General features: G+C 36.9%; 1 protein-coding gene across 1 annotated transcript; it reads left to right on the top strand.

Moving 5' to 3' along the window:
* The first annotated feature begins 927 nt into the window (after window positions 1-927).
* Window positions 928-17,910, top strand: FAR1 (fatty acyl-CoA reductase 1). Its single transcript, XM_054390332.1, has 11 exons — window positions 928-1,116; window positions 1,738-1,913; window positions 2,624-2,803; window positions 4,114-4,291; window positions 5,316-5,360; window positions 5,458-5,576; window positions 6,043-6,110; window positions 7,591-7,762; window positions 14,433-14,562; window positions 15,662-15,789; window positions 17,551-17,910. Exons 1-11 carry the CDS (start codon window positions 928-930, stop codon window positions 17,711-17,713), a joined length of 1,548 nt encoding a protein of 515 aa, XP_054246307.1. The 3' UTR covers window positions 17,714-17,910.
* The last annotated feature ends 583 nt before the right edge of the window (window positions 17,911-18,493 follow it).

Genomic DNA, 18,493 nt, shown 5'->3' with positions numbered 1-18,493 from the left:
AGTTTAGCCTGAGGCACAGATTGTGCTCTAAAGAGGAAGGTCTAAAAGACTAGCAGTATATTTGTCCTTAGGAAGTCTTTCAGTTTCCACTATTTATGATCAGACATATTTTCCAAGTGGTTAATTAAGAGAGGGAGAAGAAATTATTCTTGGAGTTTTCCTAACTGAAAGCAAGACCTACAACACTTCCAGGCTTTGTGCTGAATTTCAGCAATAATCTCCTGCCCTTCGTTTTAAGTTTTGTTTGTGGCTAATGCAAATCTTCAGTTTGTAAATTCATTTATTTGGAAGGGAAAAGCCCACAAAATAGATTTAAAGATTGGAAATTTATATAATCTATGGAACTGTATGGAGGGTTTTGTTATCAAGATAAAACAAGCAGGTCTCATACCAGGCAACTACCTGTACCTTCTCTGTGGCCTAGTATAATTTTTATCAAAGCTCAGCCTAATGCTGATGGGGACTTTGCTGACATAGGCATGATACCAGGGCCAGCTATTGGCAGATGCCTTGCTCCCTGTATTCTGTCAACATGTTTGAAGTATCTACTTGTGATTATATTTTAACAATATGACCTTTAGTTTACATGGAACAGCCACTTGGAGTGGTAAAGGGTCTTGTATATAGAGGTAAAAGTATGCTGAAGTTGAGCTTTTTTCCTAGACTGTCTAATTCCTGAAGACCTTGTTAACAGGAGCAGTTTATAAGATCATCTAGGATGACTATACTGACCCTGTGTGACTCATTTGCAATGAGGTTAAAAAAAAAGACATCTTGAAGTACTGGTTATAGGTAAAAGAAGGTCTAAGTATTTCAGTCTCATATTTGACAGAATGTTTTTGTCTGTACCATTTTTTTATCTTCTGCAAATCTGAATTCCTACAAGTTCCTTAATATACTTCTCTGTTTCTAACTTTCAAGGTCATGATGGTTTCCATCCCTGAATACTATGAAGGAAAGAACGTCCTCCTGACAGGAGTTACAGGCTTCTTGGGAAAAGTGCTTCTGGAAAAACTGCTCAGGTCTTGTCCTAAAGTGAAAGCAGTATATGTATTGGTAAGAAACAAAGCAGGGCAGATGCCTGAAGAAAGAATAGGGGAAATTACCAGCTGCAAGGTATGTGTCATAAACTCATGAAGTACATTTTTATACCCCTTTATAATGTTCCTGTTTCATTTTGAGAACACATTTGGTTCATAGAAAGCAAAATACTGTTAATATTTTGATAAAGGGGGGGTTTCTTTAGTGTTTTTGTTTGTTTGGGTTTTTTTTTTTTCATTTGGGTGTTTTGGTTTGGTTTTTTGGTTTGGTTGGTTGGGGGTTTTTGTTTGTGTTTTTTCCTCCCCTAACAGAAACACAAAATTTAAGACCTGGCAGCTTCTATAGCTGGTTTTTAAGCTGCTAATCTCTAGCACAGCCAGTAGTGGAAAATTAATCTGTTTAATTCAGGAAGAGGATGTTTAGCTGTAATGCAGAACTGGGAAATAAAACACCTGAGTTAAAAGTTAAGGACTTCTTTCACTGGAGATGTCCCATGTTTTTACTTTAACATTACTGCTGTTACTTAAAGTGGCCAAACATGAGGGTGTTGTTTTTTTAACTTGCACGGTGATCTTGAAAAACGAAGAGATCTTTCTATAGGCAGAAAACACATGAATCTTCCTCATTTAAATTTAATGTGTATCACTTACCTTCACTGGCTCTTAGCTCAGATTTTTAGTCCTGTTTTCTTGATAGCTCTTTGATAGGTTGAGAGAAGAACAGCCAGACTTCAAAGCAAAAATAATAGTAGTTTTGAGTGACCTTACACGGCCTGAACTGGACCTTGCTGAACCAATCAAGGAAGAACTTATAAACTGCGTTAATATTATATTTCATTGTGCTGCCACAGTCAGATTCAATGAAACACTAAGGTGAGTTGCAAATTCTATATACTCTGCTTTGGTAATTGAATGATACTGATGGGGAGGGGATAAATCTGGTGTCTGCTCAATACTGCAAATGCTTAAGCCTGTCTGGCTATTTCATGTACTGTGGTATTTGTGTCCTTGGTCAATTTCATTCATTCATTTCTCATTGTAGAGGGATATCTCCTTTCCTACAGTGTCTGTAGGGACTCCTGTTCTGCAATCCTGCTGTGTTATTGAGCCTTGTGCTATCCTACAAGAAGATGCCAGTCTCCAACTTGGAAGGAAGGTTTAGAGGGCTACTGAGGAGTTGACCTAATTCAACTTGAACTAGGAAATTCAGAGATGCATCTCCTGTGGCAGCCAACTGTTGCATTGCATTATTTCATTCACATTTTATGGAAAAATGTAGGATTGGGATCCTGAGATCAATGATATGCTGGCTTTCCCACTCTAGTAATGTAGCATAAGGTTGCCAGTAAGAACAGGGTAAAAATGTAGGAAAAAATTTGTGAATATTGACAGATGGTCTAGATGTAGACTCTAGTATATTCAAAGCAAGAAGTTAGGACACTGTCCATGCTGCTTTTTTGAGGAGGGTGGCATTTAGGAATACCTCGTGCTCATCGAGGCGGTTAGGAGTGAACTGACTAGTTACTACTTTTAGCTTATTTTTTGTCTTGCCTTCTGCTAATCAATTTCTGTTTAACCAACAGAGATGCTGTTCAGTTAAACGTGACTGCCACACAACAGCTCCTCTTCCTGGCACAGCGAATGAAGAACCTAGAAGTGTTCATGCATGTATCGACTGCCTATGCATACTGCAATCGAAAACAGATTGGGGAAGTAGTTTATCCACCTCCTGTTGATCCCAGGAAACTGATAGATTCCCTTGAGTATGTGTTTAAGCTTTATGAAGCTACTTCAGTAATCTGTAACCACTTGTTTCCTAGTAATGAGATACTAAATAAATGGTTATGAAATTCAAAGATGAATAAATTAGCTTATACTGTCCTGTAAGTGGCAGCTTGGCTGACACTTCCCTTTTCTGTGAAGGAGATAGAAGTGGTCATAAAACCTTAACCTTAGCTGAGCTAGGTGTGGAGTAGTGCTGAAGGAGAGAGATGCTCATACCTACTTGTGATGCCTCCTGTGTGCTGAAGGTTTATTTAAATACTCAGAAACAGAGCTCTAGGACTAGTTCCTTTAGGTATTCAGGGAGTGCAAACATGAAAAATCTGTTTTCTGTATCTCTTTGGTCTTGAATTGGACATTACTTGTGGGAGCTGTATAGTTTTTAAACTAAGCATTTCAAATACTGTGTTCAGTTTTGGTCCCTGCCGTACAAAAAAGATGCACACAGACTGGAAAGTGTACAGAGAAGGGCCATAAGTGTGATCAGAACTGGAAGACCTACCATATGAAGAAAGACTGAGAGAACTGGGTCTGTTCAGCCTTGACAAAAGGAAGGCTTAGGGGAGACCTTATTGCCATATACCAGTACATAAAGCAACTACCAAGAGACACCATGAGAAAAGTTAGACATTGGAATAAATCTCCCAATTTAAAGTAGTGGTTTACCCTACACTGGACAGTTCTTAAGACTTCTCTTGTCAGGGTGTTGGGCCATCTCATTTCAACTATACTGTTACCTAGAAAGGTTGGACCGGATGATTCTTGGGGTCCCTTCCAACCTGGAATTCTGTAAGCACACTATAGACATTTATTGTTTGATACGCAAATGCTTATGGAAATGTTTTACAACTTCCAACTCTTTTAAGTAGAAAGAAGTATGTGATGTTATAACTTCAGTAGGAGTTAGTGTTGAATTCTGAAAATCAAGCTGAGATTTGAAGTGTACTACTTTAGTGGTAGATACTGAGATAGTTGCAGAACTGAACCAAATACAGAACTGAGGTTTTAATTATTGCCTAAATTTATTCACAGAATTTGCTGTTCCTCTGTGTTTATGCAGCTTGTAGGGGAATGCTAATGCGTTGGTAGTTTGAGTGGTCTTTTTTTGTTGAGGGTTTTTTAACTACTTTGGTGTTTCAAAGAGAGGGGGTTTTAATTTTACTTTCCAAAGCATTTTTTTCATGTGGCTATCATTTTTACATATTGCTTTTTCCTGTTGCTCTCCTCCTGCCCCTTCCCCAGTGAAGCAGAATGCAGTAATTTACATTTGCCTCTTACTTTGTTTCTTTAGGTGGATGGATGATAGCCTCGTGAATGCAATTACTCCTAAGCTGCTGGGTGACAGACCTAATACTTACATATACACAAAAGCCTTAGCTGAATATATGGTACAACAAGAAAGTTCAAAATTAAACATAGCCATTATAAGGCCATCTATTGTTGGTGCTAGCTGGAAGGAGCCTTTTCCTGTAAGTCACTGAGTTTTCCCCTGCCTGTCTTGCCTGTAGGAGTGCAGTATGTACTGATATTCTTTCTATCTATTTACTGTCATAGAAGAAAGTGTTTTAGACTCTGAAATTGTGACTTGGTTACCTCTGGATGATAACTTTGATATGAAACATATTTGAGAGCTTTCGTATGTGAAATTTAGGGGTAAATTAGTTCTAGTCATGGAACAATACACTTCTATCACAATGTTAGATGGTATTTCACTCGTTAAAACTTGACATCTTCAAGATTCTGCATAACTTCATCTGGTTTTCCTTCTTCAAGAGGCTTTGGTATGTCAGTAGCTAAGGTAGGGTAGGGTAACTAAGAGAACTGAAGACTGCAGGACATGAAGGTGTTTTGGCTCCACTTCTAGTCAAACCCTGTAAGCTTTGCAGAGGATTGTGTAGGTTGTGTTCTAAGCTATGTTGCTATCACATATGCTACATGCTTGCCCCTGCATGAGAGATGGGTATTGGAAGAGCCTCTTCAGTTCAAGAGAATGTCTCAAGCCCTTAAAATCCATGTAGTTGACTTTGTATATTTTGAGTATGTACAGAGTATGTCAAACCAGTGAGTATGTAGTGTCTAAATAAGAGTGCCTTCAAGTTTGAAAAGTGAAAAAGCCAGTAATAGCAAAACTGGTTGTGTGAGTTGCTAGACGCTTGTCTAAAAACACCTGTAAACTTGAATACATTTAGCATAGCATAAGCATTTGTGTAGGCAGTGTCCTGCAGCTTATTCGCTAAGAAACAAACAGGCTAGCGTCTTGCTTTGAGGGACCAGCAAATCTGCAGGCAGATCTTGTCTGAGTTGTAGCAACTTGTTACATCACCAGATTTTGCTATGTAAGAACTTTAGTTAGGCATGAAAATCACTGTTTTTGTCTTCTTTATTCTCTTTTCCCTCCACCCCTTACACTTGTAGAAGTCCCTCAGATTTTCACTTGAAACTGCTGACTTCAGTGTACTCTAACCGAATCCTTTCCCTCTCTGTTCATTATAGGGATGGATTGATAACTTCAATGGACCTAGTGGTCTTTTTATTGCTGTAAGTAATGAATGTACTTATTTTTTTTCTTTTTGAAAGGCACAGTGTCAAGTGTTTTAATGGTGGATTTTCTGTCTGTTTTGTTTTGTTCTTTAAGGCAGGAAAAGGAATTCTTCGAACAATGAGAGCTTCCAACAGTGCAGTAGCAGATCTTATTCCTGTAGATGTTGTTGTCAATGCGACACTGGCTGCAGCCTGGTATTCTGGAGTTAATAGGTATAACAGGTGACACTAGGGAGTACTAAGTATTTTGAAATAATATTGTGTATTATAATAAAGCAGTTTTCTCTGAACTTCTAATCACTGCCCTGCTATTCCTCCTGAACAAAGGCATATAAGGTTCCAAAAGCATAGTACCTCAAAGTGTAACTTCCTTATCCTAAAGAGGAAAATATAATCTACTGATACTGCTGTACAAGCTATGCCTAAAAATTCCTTCCCATGTATTATAATCAATGCAGTCTACAATAATGTAGGTGATGCCTTTTCTGAAAGAAAAGAAATATTCTAGAGGAGGAAAGTACTGTAAGATGATACAGAAAGCAAAAAATTCTAATATGAACAATTTTTGCTTTATGTAAATGATGCTGTGGAGGGAAAGGATAATTTAGGGTATGTCTTGTGTCTGTGTTTTTAAAAATTTGTTTATCTTCAAACTTGCTCTTTTGTCTCTTCCCCTCAGACCAAGAAATGTCATGGTATACAACTGTACAACAGGTGGTACCAATCCTTTCCACTGGAGTGAAGTTGGTATGCCATATTTTTTTCACAAGCTTTAATAGAAAAACAAGGTCAAATGACAAAAGAACAGGCTATCACCAGTAGGATATACTGCATTTTTATTGTTGAAACAAGTATAGTAGCCATACCTCTCAATTTTGCAGTGTATTGTGCTTTATCTTTCAGCGTTCATTCTTTCCCTTTGCAGCAGTATCATTTTCTCATCGTGTTATAATTTAAACGTGATGTTTTTTTCTCTTGATGCTGCTGTAATATAATAATCCTCAGAGTGCAAGTAGTGTGCAGAGAAAAGCATTGCTCAGAGGAGCAGTAGAGATGCTGAGTTTAATGCCAACCTTATGAAATGCATACAGATAAGTATCCCACAATTAAAATTTTTGTACATCTGCATAATTGAGAGGTATGATAAGTTTTGCATTTGTGTAGCTCTTTGTGTTTGGCTTAAGTTAATTGTTGGTTGAGGTGGCTTTTTTAAATCTTTAGATAATCTTCAACTGTTTTATGTACAGGGAAAAGTAATCTTTAAGAAAGTATAGCCACCTATTTTTCAACTCTTAGATATCCTGACTAGAATGTAACCCACATGACAAATGCTCTGTAATATTTTCATTATAGCAATACAAGCTGGTTGACATGGTTAAAGCTGTTTATTAGCTTTCAGTTTTTCAGGAAAAAAAAGAGTTCTTAAGATCAGATAATTAGTTTTTTCTCTGTGAACTTCAATACTTTATCACACTCTACTACTTTCTTTGTGCTTCTTACTTCCTTTTGCCCCCTTTATATGTATCTATGTCTAAACCTTATTGCTTCAGCCAAACTTGAAAAATTGCTGACTTAACTTGACTTTCCAATTTGAATCAAGATGTTTAAACACTGCCTATACACAATAGCATAAAGTTACAAGAAATTATTAAAAGGAGAGGTGAATTTCAGTGTCACTTAAGAGCTGCCTGTCTGTCATGTCCAGAGTTTTCAGGTGTCAGCATGAGTTTCACATGGAGTCCTATTCTAATATCCATATTTAAGCATTAAGAAAAAGCTAAGTTGTTTAAAAATGTCTTTCAAAATGCACTTCAGATGCTTGCAGAGTCCCCAGTCTGTTTTTAAATTGATCTTCACACTAGATCAAAATAGCCTTCTTCATGAAATATAGGTGACTATTTAAATGCATGCTGTATGTAAATGGAATTTGCTGTGACTTTTTGAAGCAAACAACTCCTAGGGTAGAAAAGAGGAAAAGGGAGAGAGAAGCTACAATAAAATATATTGACAACACAGGCATAGAAGACCCCTTGATTATAATAAGAACCAGTTCAACAGTATTTTAGGTTTAAAGCTTATGACTTAATTGTAGTTTCTGTGGATTGTAGAAGAGTTAGTGTGGTTAAATAACATACTGACATGAATATTGTACACTGTAATGTACTTGGAAACCCATTTAATTTTACATGGTTATTACCAAAGCTGTTACACAACTTTTCTTTCTCAGAATACCATGTAATTTCTACTTTCAAGAGGAATCCTCTCGAACAGGCCTTCAGACGGCCCAATGTAAATCTAACTTCCAATCACCTTTTATATCATTACTGGATTGCTGTAAGCCATAAGGCCCCAGCATTCCTGTATGATATCTACCTCAGGATTACTGGAAGAAGCCCAAGGTAATGGTGACTAGCTCTGTCTTGTCTGTTCCTCTGACTTTTAAACAAAGCTGTTCTTACACATGAAGTGTATTGGTTGGCGATTTGTTTTGGTTTATCTCCCCTGAATGCTTTGACTAAAACTCAGCCTTTTTTTCCTGTGAACAGGACCTTGAATTCAAAGTGACTTTGAACTTTACAGCAAAAATGAGGATGGTTTTTGTTGGATAGTTTGGGGGTTTGAGTAGTCAAGGTAAACAGAATTGCAAGGTCTAGCAAGTAATGTTTGTTCTTGAATAATAAGTATTTAAAATGTGTTGATGCTTATTTTTTCCTACAGGATACCACATTAATTTGAATTTCAAGATAAATCCGTTAGAAGGTGCAGTAAGGCGCCCTAACTTTAGTATGCAAAACAACCCTCTCTTGAGTCAATATTGGAATGCAGTCTGCCATACAATACCTGCATTTTTCTGTGATCTTTTGCTCAGATTGACAGGTCATAAACCATGGTAAGAAGGATAGGGCTAAAAATATCTTGCTGGTAAGGTGGTGGAGACTTGTGAAGAAGACATGGCATGGGCACTATCAAGATTTACTAACTATAAGCAAGAACAATCCATCGGCTGCTCTTTAAAGAGATTAATGACTGGCTCAACAATGCTCTCCAAGATGCCTCTCAGATTGGATTCCTAGTCAGTCATTAAACTCCTAGGAAGTGGCTTGCATTAAGATTGTTGTTGCTGTTGTAAACTGAAAATGGAATGGCAGATGGAATTAATAATTCAGTTATTCCTGTAGATGATACAACTTGATTTGATCTGTTGGTTTGTATCATCTCAACATTCCATTTGGTGTATGATATTCATGCTTGCATCTGGTTAACATCTTAAGTGGTTAAAGTGGCATAGCTCTGATAAATAGGCTAAGGTAAATCACGTGGAAAGAATATAAGTTGTCACTTCAATTTGTTTCAGATTTGTCAAGCCATATGATCTTGACTCACTGCATATTTTGTTTTCAAAACTATTTGTCTTCAGACTCTATAAAATCTCCACTGTGGTGACAGTGTATTAAAGCAAGTGAGTATTCATACATTGTCCTGTAGTCTAGAGCTGTCTTATGAGGAGGGTAGAGTTCTGTACCAGTCTTGGCACTGAATCGGTAGGAGGAAGCTATGTAGGTGATTTGTAGGAGAAAATTTCGTAACTGCCTTGGATTCTGTTGTTTCAAGCCTACTCAGTACTGTAATACAGCAACTGTAGTGGCAGGAGGCTGTACTTTGTTAGCAATATTCCCACATTATGAAGATGTAAGCCCTTCAAATCAAAAGAGGGTATTGAATGTACAAGTTTGTGTCTTTTAGGCTCTCTTGCAATTTTAAGTTAATAAAAATGGATAGAAGTTCCTTGACAGATGTGAATACTTCATCACTCACTAAAACTAGTTCCACTATGAATGCCAACCTGCTGTCTTCCAAATGGTTGGGAAGTAGTGCTGCCAGAGTCTTTCCAGTCTTTGAAAGGTGTCTGGTCTTTTCAGTGTTTGACCAGTGGCAGTAAAACAAAGCTCTGAACTGTAATTTCAATTGTAACACTCTTAGCAGTTTTGAATTATAACACTGGGGATGTTGAATCATGTTTTTGCTTTTCTTGGAAGTCTTATTTCATGGCCAAAGATAGAATTTAGAACTTTAGCCACTACAGTTGGTGACATTAGCTATTCCTAGCCTGTGAAGTATTACAATATGAGTATTCCTAATTAGTTTAATATAACAGTGGGTGGGTAAGTTTCCTATCATACACAGGATCTCCAGATTGGAGGGATGATGAGGTATTCAACTGAAACAAGGTGCTGCTCAGTCACTAAGGTTACTTTTGAAAGAAAAGCTTTCAAGTCTGATGCCCAGCTTTTAGTATGTGTTCCTTTTTTAAGCATTAAAAAAATGGGGGTATAGCTGTAGGAGCACTAGAAACCAATAAATGTACTGATGCAAGCAAGACATGAAGTGTTAAATCCTAATGGACTTTCTGTTTAATGCTAGAAGACACTTGAGACAGGTCTTTACTCTTCCCACCACTTTATGGCTCAAAGTACTTTGAAAGCTGCTTTAACTGATGGACAGGAGACTAGGTGTGGTTGTTGTGGTCATTCTGTCAACTGGTCAGAACAGTTTTAATTGCCAGGTAGCATGCAGTAGGAAACTTCCAAAGCCTTGGAAGCATTGGAGGTTCTTAATATAATGCTGTTCTGAGTGAAGAAGAGCTCACTTAATGTAAATTGGGACCTTTTTCACCACAATTTAATAGAAAAACTTGAGCAGCATAGTAAAAATGTAGTAATATTGACGCACAAACATTCAAATGCTGTGCTAATTTGATTTCACATGGTCAATAGCCTGCCCTTTTTGTGCTGAGTCCAAATGCACTTCTGAGATCTGTGTGCAATGTCAGAAAAACTTGCAAGCGATGAAATGACAATGTTAGTTGGGCTGCATTTTTGTCATACTCTCAGGCTATTGTACTGCAACTGAATAAGAGGTTTTTAACAAGTGGGAGAAATAGATCGGGCCTCTGATCCTCCAGAACTAAAAGGTTATGTTTGCAATGAAAAATGTTCCTGTTCAAGTTGGTGGTTTTGTTGTTTTTTTTTTCTTTTTTTTCTTTTCTATTTTTTTCAAACTTGCCTGTTGAAGTATTTCTGCAATACAAAATCATTCTTTTACACTTCACTTGTGGAAGCAATGTTTTTAGCAAGATGGAATCTACTTTGCTGGTTTTGCATCTAGTTGAAAATTCTTGGATTTAACAATTTTGTGATAATATTGACAGTTAAAGGAAGAAATTACAGTTCTTCCAGATTTTGTAGAATACACATACAAGAATGAAAATTAGTATTTCATAGTCAATACTTAAAGACTTTTAGCACCATGCAATTAGCTAAATGGTGGTATATAATCCTTAGCATCCAAGTTTAAAGACCGTGTCAGTAGCTTGCCTTGTATACTTGCATAACAAAACTTAGTAATTGCCTAACTTTAAGGCACAGTCCTCTCTTACAACTATGCATAGTGCTTAGCACAACAGAAACATTTGTTATGTAAAAATAATTGAGTATATTTGGAATCTTAGAGCCTTTAAAAATACACATCTGAGAGGTCTTTCCAATTGCTCTGGAAAGACAGAACGTGGCATGAAACATTTGAAGTTCTAATTCAGGGATTTTGCCAGCAAGTAATTTTTTGTAACTGCTTCTCGGAAAGTTAAAGGGAAGATGTGGTTGATATATATAGGGAGGTGTAAAGGACACATATCTCTAATTTAAATTCAAAGTTTCTTAAAACTTAACATGAAGTACCTTACATGTTTCTGATTTGTAAGGCAGTAACAGAGTAAAGAGTACGCTTTTATTGAATACATTAAAACGTTTTCTCCTCTTGCAAGCACATTTAAGTTTTGCACTTAAGGGACCACGTTGCTGCTGGAAATATAAGAATTCTGGTAGTATGCCTTGCACTTCAAAATTTACAGCCAAATGAAAACCTGAAAAAAGACAATTCTGAAAGCTTGTTTTATGTATTTTAGAGGAATCTCTGTTTGTTTGTTTGTTTAAGAAAAAAGGTAACTATCTCTAATGGCAGATGGACAGCCTGTAGCTCCACTGAAGATCAAGCTGTATTTAATACCAGAACTGATTTTTAGCTTGGAGACAAGATTGTGTATAAGAAGTCATCAAAATACAGTCATAGCCTTAAGCCAGGTCATTTTCCATTGTCTGGTATAGAAGCATGCCTGCCTAACTTATGGATAATTGAATTAACTGTTGCTTCAAACTTCTAACTCCTGTGATATTCTTAACCTGTTGTAATTTGTATTAATGGCAGTCAGAGGTGTCTCGTAGAGGCAAATTTCTACCTAGTATCTAGGTTGGAAGTCCTGCATACTGTCGCACTGACTTACTACTGCTAGAGTTCAGTTATTTGTGATGATCAGCAGGTCTGATTTCTCTGCCTTCAGTTTAAGGTGTGATACAATGCTTCATGTTCTACTGACTGGTTATATATGGCTTTGATATTTATGACTTGTATCTAATGGCTGCCTCTGGAACAACACATGAAGTGTGTATTTTAAAACTTCAGGTTCAGAAGTAGTTCTGCTATGTGTGTTTGTGCTGTCTGTCATGTGGGTATTCCCATTTTTAGGAGAAATGTGGTGCCATTTAAATAAAGATTAGTCTGTCAGAGATACACAAATGTCCACCAAATGACACTTCTTGCTGCCATTTCTGAATGAGAAATTATCATCATACTACTTCCTTCTCAGAAGTGTAGTTTCATGTTCATTTAGTGCAGGCTAACAAGCTGCGGCCAAGAAAGTTGGTCCTTTTTGGCTTCGTAATTGATCTCGTAGTTGAAAGTGGAGACATTTGATTCTTGTAGCTGATACATGAAGAAACCCTACAAAGAAAAAGTAAATCTCCATTGATGAATTGTATCAGCTGGTTCTGTGGCTGGCCAGTCACTGAATCCAGTTTGAGTTGGAAGGAGGGAAGAGTATGCAGCTGAGGTAGGACTTTTTAGATGCTTGATTTTTTTTTTTTTTAATTTTTTAAATCAGCTTAGCTACACTTTAAAGATGTATCTTTAAGCAGAGATTAGTCTTTATGTTAGTTTTAATTTAGTTTAGCTTTTGTTTACAGAAAAGAGCAAAACCACTGTCAGTGGCCAGTAACAAGCTCAAAAGGTACACTTGTCAGATATTCATTTGCACCATTTAGTGTTTTGCAGAAGCATAAGTTTAAAGCAGTAGCATTCTTAACCGAAAGTCAACTGCACTTCCAGCTTATCATAAGTTCACAAACTGGGGAGGCAGAAAAGGGCAAGTCGATTAAGTTAAATAGTTGTTAGGCTGTTGGTGGACAGACCTCTGCAAAACACTTAGCCACCATATCCTGCTTGGCACTGTTTTTATCCAGGCTATTTTGCTGTGAGATCTTTCTGGTTTATCTGATCCGTGAGACCTTTGCTTTCCAAGTGTTGAGTTCTTTTATGAATTTTTTAACTAATAGGCTCTTTTTTGTACTCATTTCGGTCTTGTTAGCACAAGATGCATAGCCTATATTTTTAATCAGTTTTGAATTAGGGGTTCAACTCAACTCCTGCTGTTGTCTTCTTGCCCGGCTGGTGAAACTATAAACAGGTGTTTGAAAGATCTGCTAAAAAAAATCAGCTGGTAGCCTAAAACTTGGATACAATTCTACATTACTCTGTAGATATTTTTCCTTAAACCTCATAGGAAACTATTTCTGCTTTTTTTGTGCTTTGGAGATGCTCTGCTTTTTCAGTGGTCTCTGCAATTTTTCTTCTCATGAAATGAAGCGATACCAAGGCAATTCTGTTATTTCCTTAGATATGGAGATGCCAGCTGTTAGTGACAGTAGGGGACACTAATGTGATGCAGAATACTTTCTTTAGAAGAGTTTCTGGGGCAGTGTACTATATCACTTCTACAAGGCAGATTTCAAAGAAAAAAATCAGTTGGTTTTAGTGCTTTTATGAACATTACTGAACAAAACTTATCTTCAGAAAGCCATTTCCTGCTAGTGGTGGTTTATTCTGCTTTCATTGACTATCCCTACCTTTTTATACCCCTGTGGTTGTAATGATCAATGTGTCCTGCTATAAGGATCAAATTGGAAGCAGTTCTGTGAGATGGAAATACTTTGAGCACCCAAAGCACAAGTTTGATAGCAATAGGTTATGTGGTACTAGTTAGTATGTATTAAAATTGAGTGATCATCTTTAGCACTGTAACATTTGAAACCATTTTCTTGTCATAAATGTGGCAGCTTTGTCTGAGTGACTGGATGACTTGCATTGTTTGCATCCACTTCAGATAGCTGATCAAAGAGAAATTTGCCCAAATTGATCCTTATAATATAATTTCTCTGTATTCCAAGTGATGGTTTTGTAGAGTTACTTCCTCTGTATGATAAGGGATGATGGAAGGCATATTTTGAAGTAGCACAGAAATGTTCACTTAACTAGCAGGATCTGCTATAGCCTGTCTATGCTTTTAAAGATTTTCCTGCCCTTTGCTGCAGAAGCAGTAAGTTTAAGGGGCTAAAGGCATATTTCTGGTGATTTTGAGCTTTGACATGTTAATGACCATAATAAGGCAATTTTGTTTTGTTACAGAGATCTGGTCTTGCACAGTGTACACAACTATGAGGGAAATTTGCTGCCTTGCTTAAAGCTGTCACGTGCATGTGTTCTGCACTGTGCAATTTGACTTACAAAGTCAGGTTGTTCAGTATAGCTAGATATTCTAGTATGCTGAAAAGTGTTCTGTCCATGTCCTAAACTGAGTTACCAACAAAGGACAGCATTTTACCATCTCTATTTATTTAAGGAAATAAATTTACTATTGCACTGGGAAGTAGGACTTGGAAAAAAGGATTGTCCTATAATTTCTGAATCTGTATGAAGATTGGATAGCCAAAGTGCAACTCAATAATATGCAGAAATATGCTACTGATCTAATATAACACGCTTTGGGTACAGAGCAAGATGGGATATGTTAACATAGGGGTGTGGGGTGGGAGGGTAAGAAATGTACAGTTTCGTTGTCTTGTTCTTATTTGAACTAACTTTTATCACTGTAACCTGTGCATTCCATGCCTTGGACTGTAGGATGATGAAAACAATAACACGTCTTCATAAGGCCATGATGTTGTTAGAATACTTTACAAGCAATTCTTGGATCTGGAATACTGAAAATATGACTATGCTAATGAACCAACTAAACTCTGAAGACAAAAAGGCAAGTAGCTGTGTGATCTGGGCAGGAAGACTGAAAGTGAAATATGAGCTCATTTATTTAAGATTGAATAAGGATGAGCTGGTAATGCTGCTTACTATAATGACTCTAGTACTAACTCTGTGCTGGAGATTCATGTCATATCCTGTCATTTGTGTCAGGGTTGTGTTACAAGCTAGATCAGGCATGAGATCAGATATGAGGAAAGGCAGAACCCCCTTAAAGGAGACCTGGTATAAAAGATGATTGTCTTTTCATTGACCTGATGACATATTCTGGCATTACCCATATATCAATGAAGTAGCCAAGCTGTTGTTAATGATTTTACCTACATTATGAAGAAGCTATGTAAACCTTGCCATGCAAACTCAAACCCTGGGTATTGCTAGCTGATAACTTGCCAGTACTAGAAGCCTGTTTAGCATGCATGTATTTTATATCATGACTAAAACTACATGTTGATCTTCCACTTGGAAGCAGTGCTAAATTAAAAGGCTCACTGTGAGGAATTGTTTTCAGAACTGTAATGGATATCTTTTCATCATACACACCTGCCATGCTACTGAGAAGTTTATTTTGAAGCATGAACTTGGGAGACTTAGTGTGTATACAACAACTTTTAAAGAAATCAATACATCAGTGAAAACCTGGAGTTGTGTATTTAGTGTAGTAATTTGCTCTCCTGAGGAAGAAACTGACATGGTTCTTCTCACAAAATGTACAACTATAAGCAAATCTAAAAAAAACCCTCTGCATATATCAAACAGTGAGCTTGGAACACAGCAGTGTTTATAGTGTATTGGAATTCTTTTGTTGCTTAAAAGGAAACATAAAAGAAAATTAGTATTTTTTGAGTGGAATTCCTTACAGATGTGAAATGAGAAAACAGGAAAACAGTGTACTTGGAAGTGGAGGGAAGAACATTACCACTGAGGTGGAAAAATAAGGCATGAAATAGTTGAAATTTGATGATTTAAGAAACTGGTAGTTGAATCAGAAATGAGATCTAAATTATCCCATATAAAGGCACTTTTTTCCTTTTAAATTACTATATATAGCAGATGAATTTTTAGGCAACTGACTGAAATCTTATTTTATGCAGCACTTTAATTTTGATGTTCGACAACTACACTGGGCAGAATACATGGAAAATTACTGTATGGGAACAAAGATATATGTGTTAAATGAAGAAATGTCTGGCCTTCCTGCAGCTAGGAAACACTTGAATAAGTAAGTACATTTTTCTTCTGTATTTTCTTGCCCTCGTCAGGTCATGTTATGACCTAACTGTTCTTTATAGCACCTGTTTAGGTTCTCCAGAATTCTGTTCCACTCCAGGGGTCTGATATGTTTTCTAAAGTTATGTCCTTTTACTTGTTCTATTTGTTGCTCCTGAGTTGCTGTCAGTATAAATAGCTACAGTATTTGTCTGGGATTGTGGTTCTAACTCCGATCACTAGTGTATACTGTAATCTAGGTTTCTGATTTTGCCCAGTTATCTTTTGGAAGGTTAGAAGGGTATGGAGTGATACAAGGTCAGAACGGCTTGTTCAGTTGAGAAGCTTTAATAAAACAATAGTTGTTTCTTCTGGGAAGGTTACTTCTGATGCGGCTGAGTAAAGAGGCATGGACTCTCCAACTCAGAACCGGAATCTTTTATGTTGGTGCTCTATGATTTCTCTTAGCCCTTTATCTGTGATTTAAGTCTTCCAATTTGAATGCATTGTTAATTATGCCAGAATTTTACTGGTGTAATTGTCTTTTGCTTGATTCATGCAGTTGTAGACTTTTTGTCTCTTTAAAAAGTGAAATAACGGATTAGTCTTGTTCTCTAGTACTACTTCATACCTGCTATCCTGATAGCATAAAGAGAGGTGGTCTAGGTCATTACTTGTGCTAGTCTTCTAAAGACAAGAATTTGTAGTTGTAATTGTACTGTGATTAGCACAGTATGTTACAATCTCAGATACACTTTTGAAAGGTTTTTTGATTAACGGCAGAGATAGCTGCCATTAGAGATAAGTGAAGAGGGGTCCATTTCTGATTTTTTTTTTTTCCTTAATGTTTGCTGCTAAACAAAAATGCACTGGAGTTTTCATACATTTGCTGTTCTTTGTACAAAGAATTGTGGCAAATAGTCTTATATTTGATCAGCATCTGGTTGGCCCTAGCTCTCACTTGATGAATGAATTCCATTGGAAGAATACACTGCAAAGAAGCTTGGATTCCAGTGTACATTTATTCTGATGTATTAAGTCTGTCTCTTCTATTACCATCTAGTTCTTAACTAAGCTGAATTTGGGGAGTCCACTGCTTCAGTGTTAACAGGATGTAGCAGCCTAGGGGACCTGGCTTCTTCAGGAAACTGAGTGGAAGTTTCCATCTTCACATGTGAGAACATCTCCAAAAGTTACAGTTGCTCTAAAATGATCCTTAGTTTCTCCTAATCTTAAACTCATTCCTACTCAGGGAATATGTAAAAAATGCAGTATATACTGGATTCTGTGGCTGGAAAATGCTGTGATGGGTTGCTGGTTTGGTTTTATTGTTGTTTATTTTGTTGGTTGGTTTGGTTTTTTATTTTTTTGTTAGCAGCAATTTGAGTTATTTCTACCTATGTATGGTTTTAAATATGGGGAAGGTAGCTTATAGTGTTAAATATTTCCTTATTTTTGGAGTAGATGACAGTCTTCTATAGGTAAGTTACTCAGGGTGTGTGATCTTGCCTTGAAGAGGTTTTTATAAAGCAGAAGTACAGCTTCAGAGTTGGTTCTGTTGCTTAGTTTTCAAGTGTTCCATTGAACTATGGAAAAACTTTCTCTGTTTGGTCTTTCACTTAGCAAATTCCACTTCATACTACTCATGATCTATCTTGAGATGAACAGATAAACAAATGGAACACTACAGTCGAAGTTAATTTTTAGATTGTCCTTTTTTCCTGCAAGTCCTGATACGTTGGCTTCTAACAATTCCTTTTTTTTCCTCCCCCAGGTTAAGGAATATACGCTATGGCTTCAATACAGTTCTTGTGATCCTGATCTGGCGTGTCTTCATTGCAAGATCACAAATGGCAAGAAATATCTGGTACTTTGTGGTTAGTCTGTGTTACAAGTTCCTCTCGTACTTCAGAGCCTCCAGTACTATGAGATATTGAAGAAGAGAATTTAATATTAGGACATCTATGCATATGGTGGTCTAACTGCACAAAGCCTGTAACATGTAGTCATCTCATTTTGTGAAAGCATAATTTCATCTTCAATTGGAGTGCAAATTCTATGGTATGGTATGTGTAATGTTAGTTGTGTATCTTCCTGGAAACATAAAATAAAATGGCCAAGTGCCAGGTTGAATTGGCATTAGGCAAGCATTTAAATCACTTTTAACTTCTTGACCTGGGGAAAACATTTTAGACCACTGACCAGCATAACTGTGTGATTTGGAACGTGTTTGATTGAAATCTGCCTTAACATGATTTTTTTTTTCCTTCTAAGTTTTACTCCACATTGAGCACGAGAAATATTGACTTCGTAGTTGCTGTAGACATTTATTTGAAAATCTAAATTACAAAGGGTTTTACAAGTTGCAGAAGTATATGAATGATGGTGGATCTCCTGAAAATTTTTTTGAGGACTTCTGTAATGTGTCTTTACTTTTTGCCACTTCTTCCTTTCTCGAAGTAGAGATGCAACAACGGTGCCTACTTTGACTTAAAAGTAAAAAAAACAAAACAAAATATAAACTGCCCCCCCCAAACCCAAACAAAAACCAAAACCAACCTTCCTTAATTACTGTAAGACCTTTTGTCCAATGTGGTCTTCAGAATGCATTTAGTGATTCAGTTCTGTGCTTGAAACTGGCTGCATCCAACTTGCATTTATATCAGCATGAACAATTTGCTTCTCTGAAAGCAGAGTTGGTCTTGTCACTGAGTAGA

The sequence above is a fragment of the Indicator indicator genome, chromosome 21 (assembly GCF_027791375.1).
Source record: "Indicator indicator isolate 239-I01 chromosome 21, UM_Iind_1.1, whole genome shotgun sequence".
Classification (NCBI taxonomy): domain Eukaryota; kingdom Metazoa; phylum Chordata; class Aves; order Piciformes; family Indicatoridae; genus Indicator; species Indicator indicator.
Note: the sequence above shows the minus strand (reverse complement) of the source record. Positions and strands in the feature narration are given on the sequence as shown.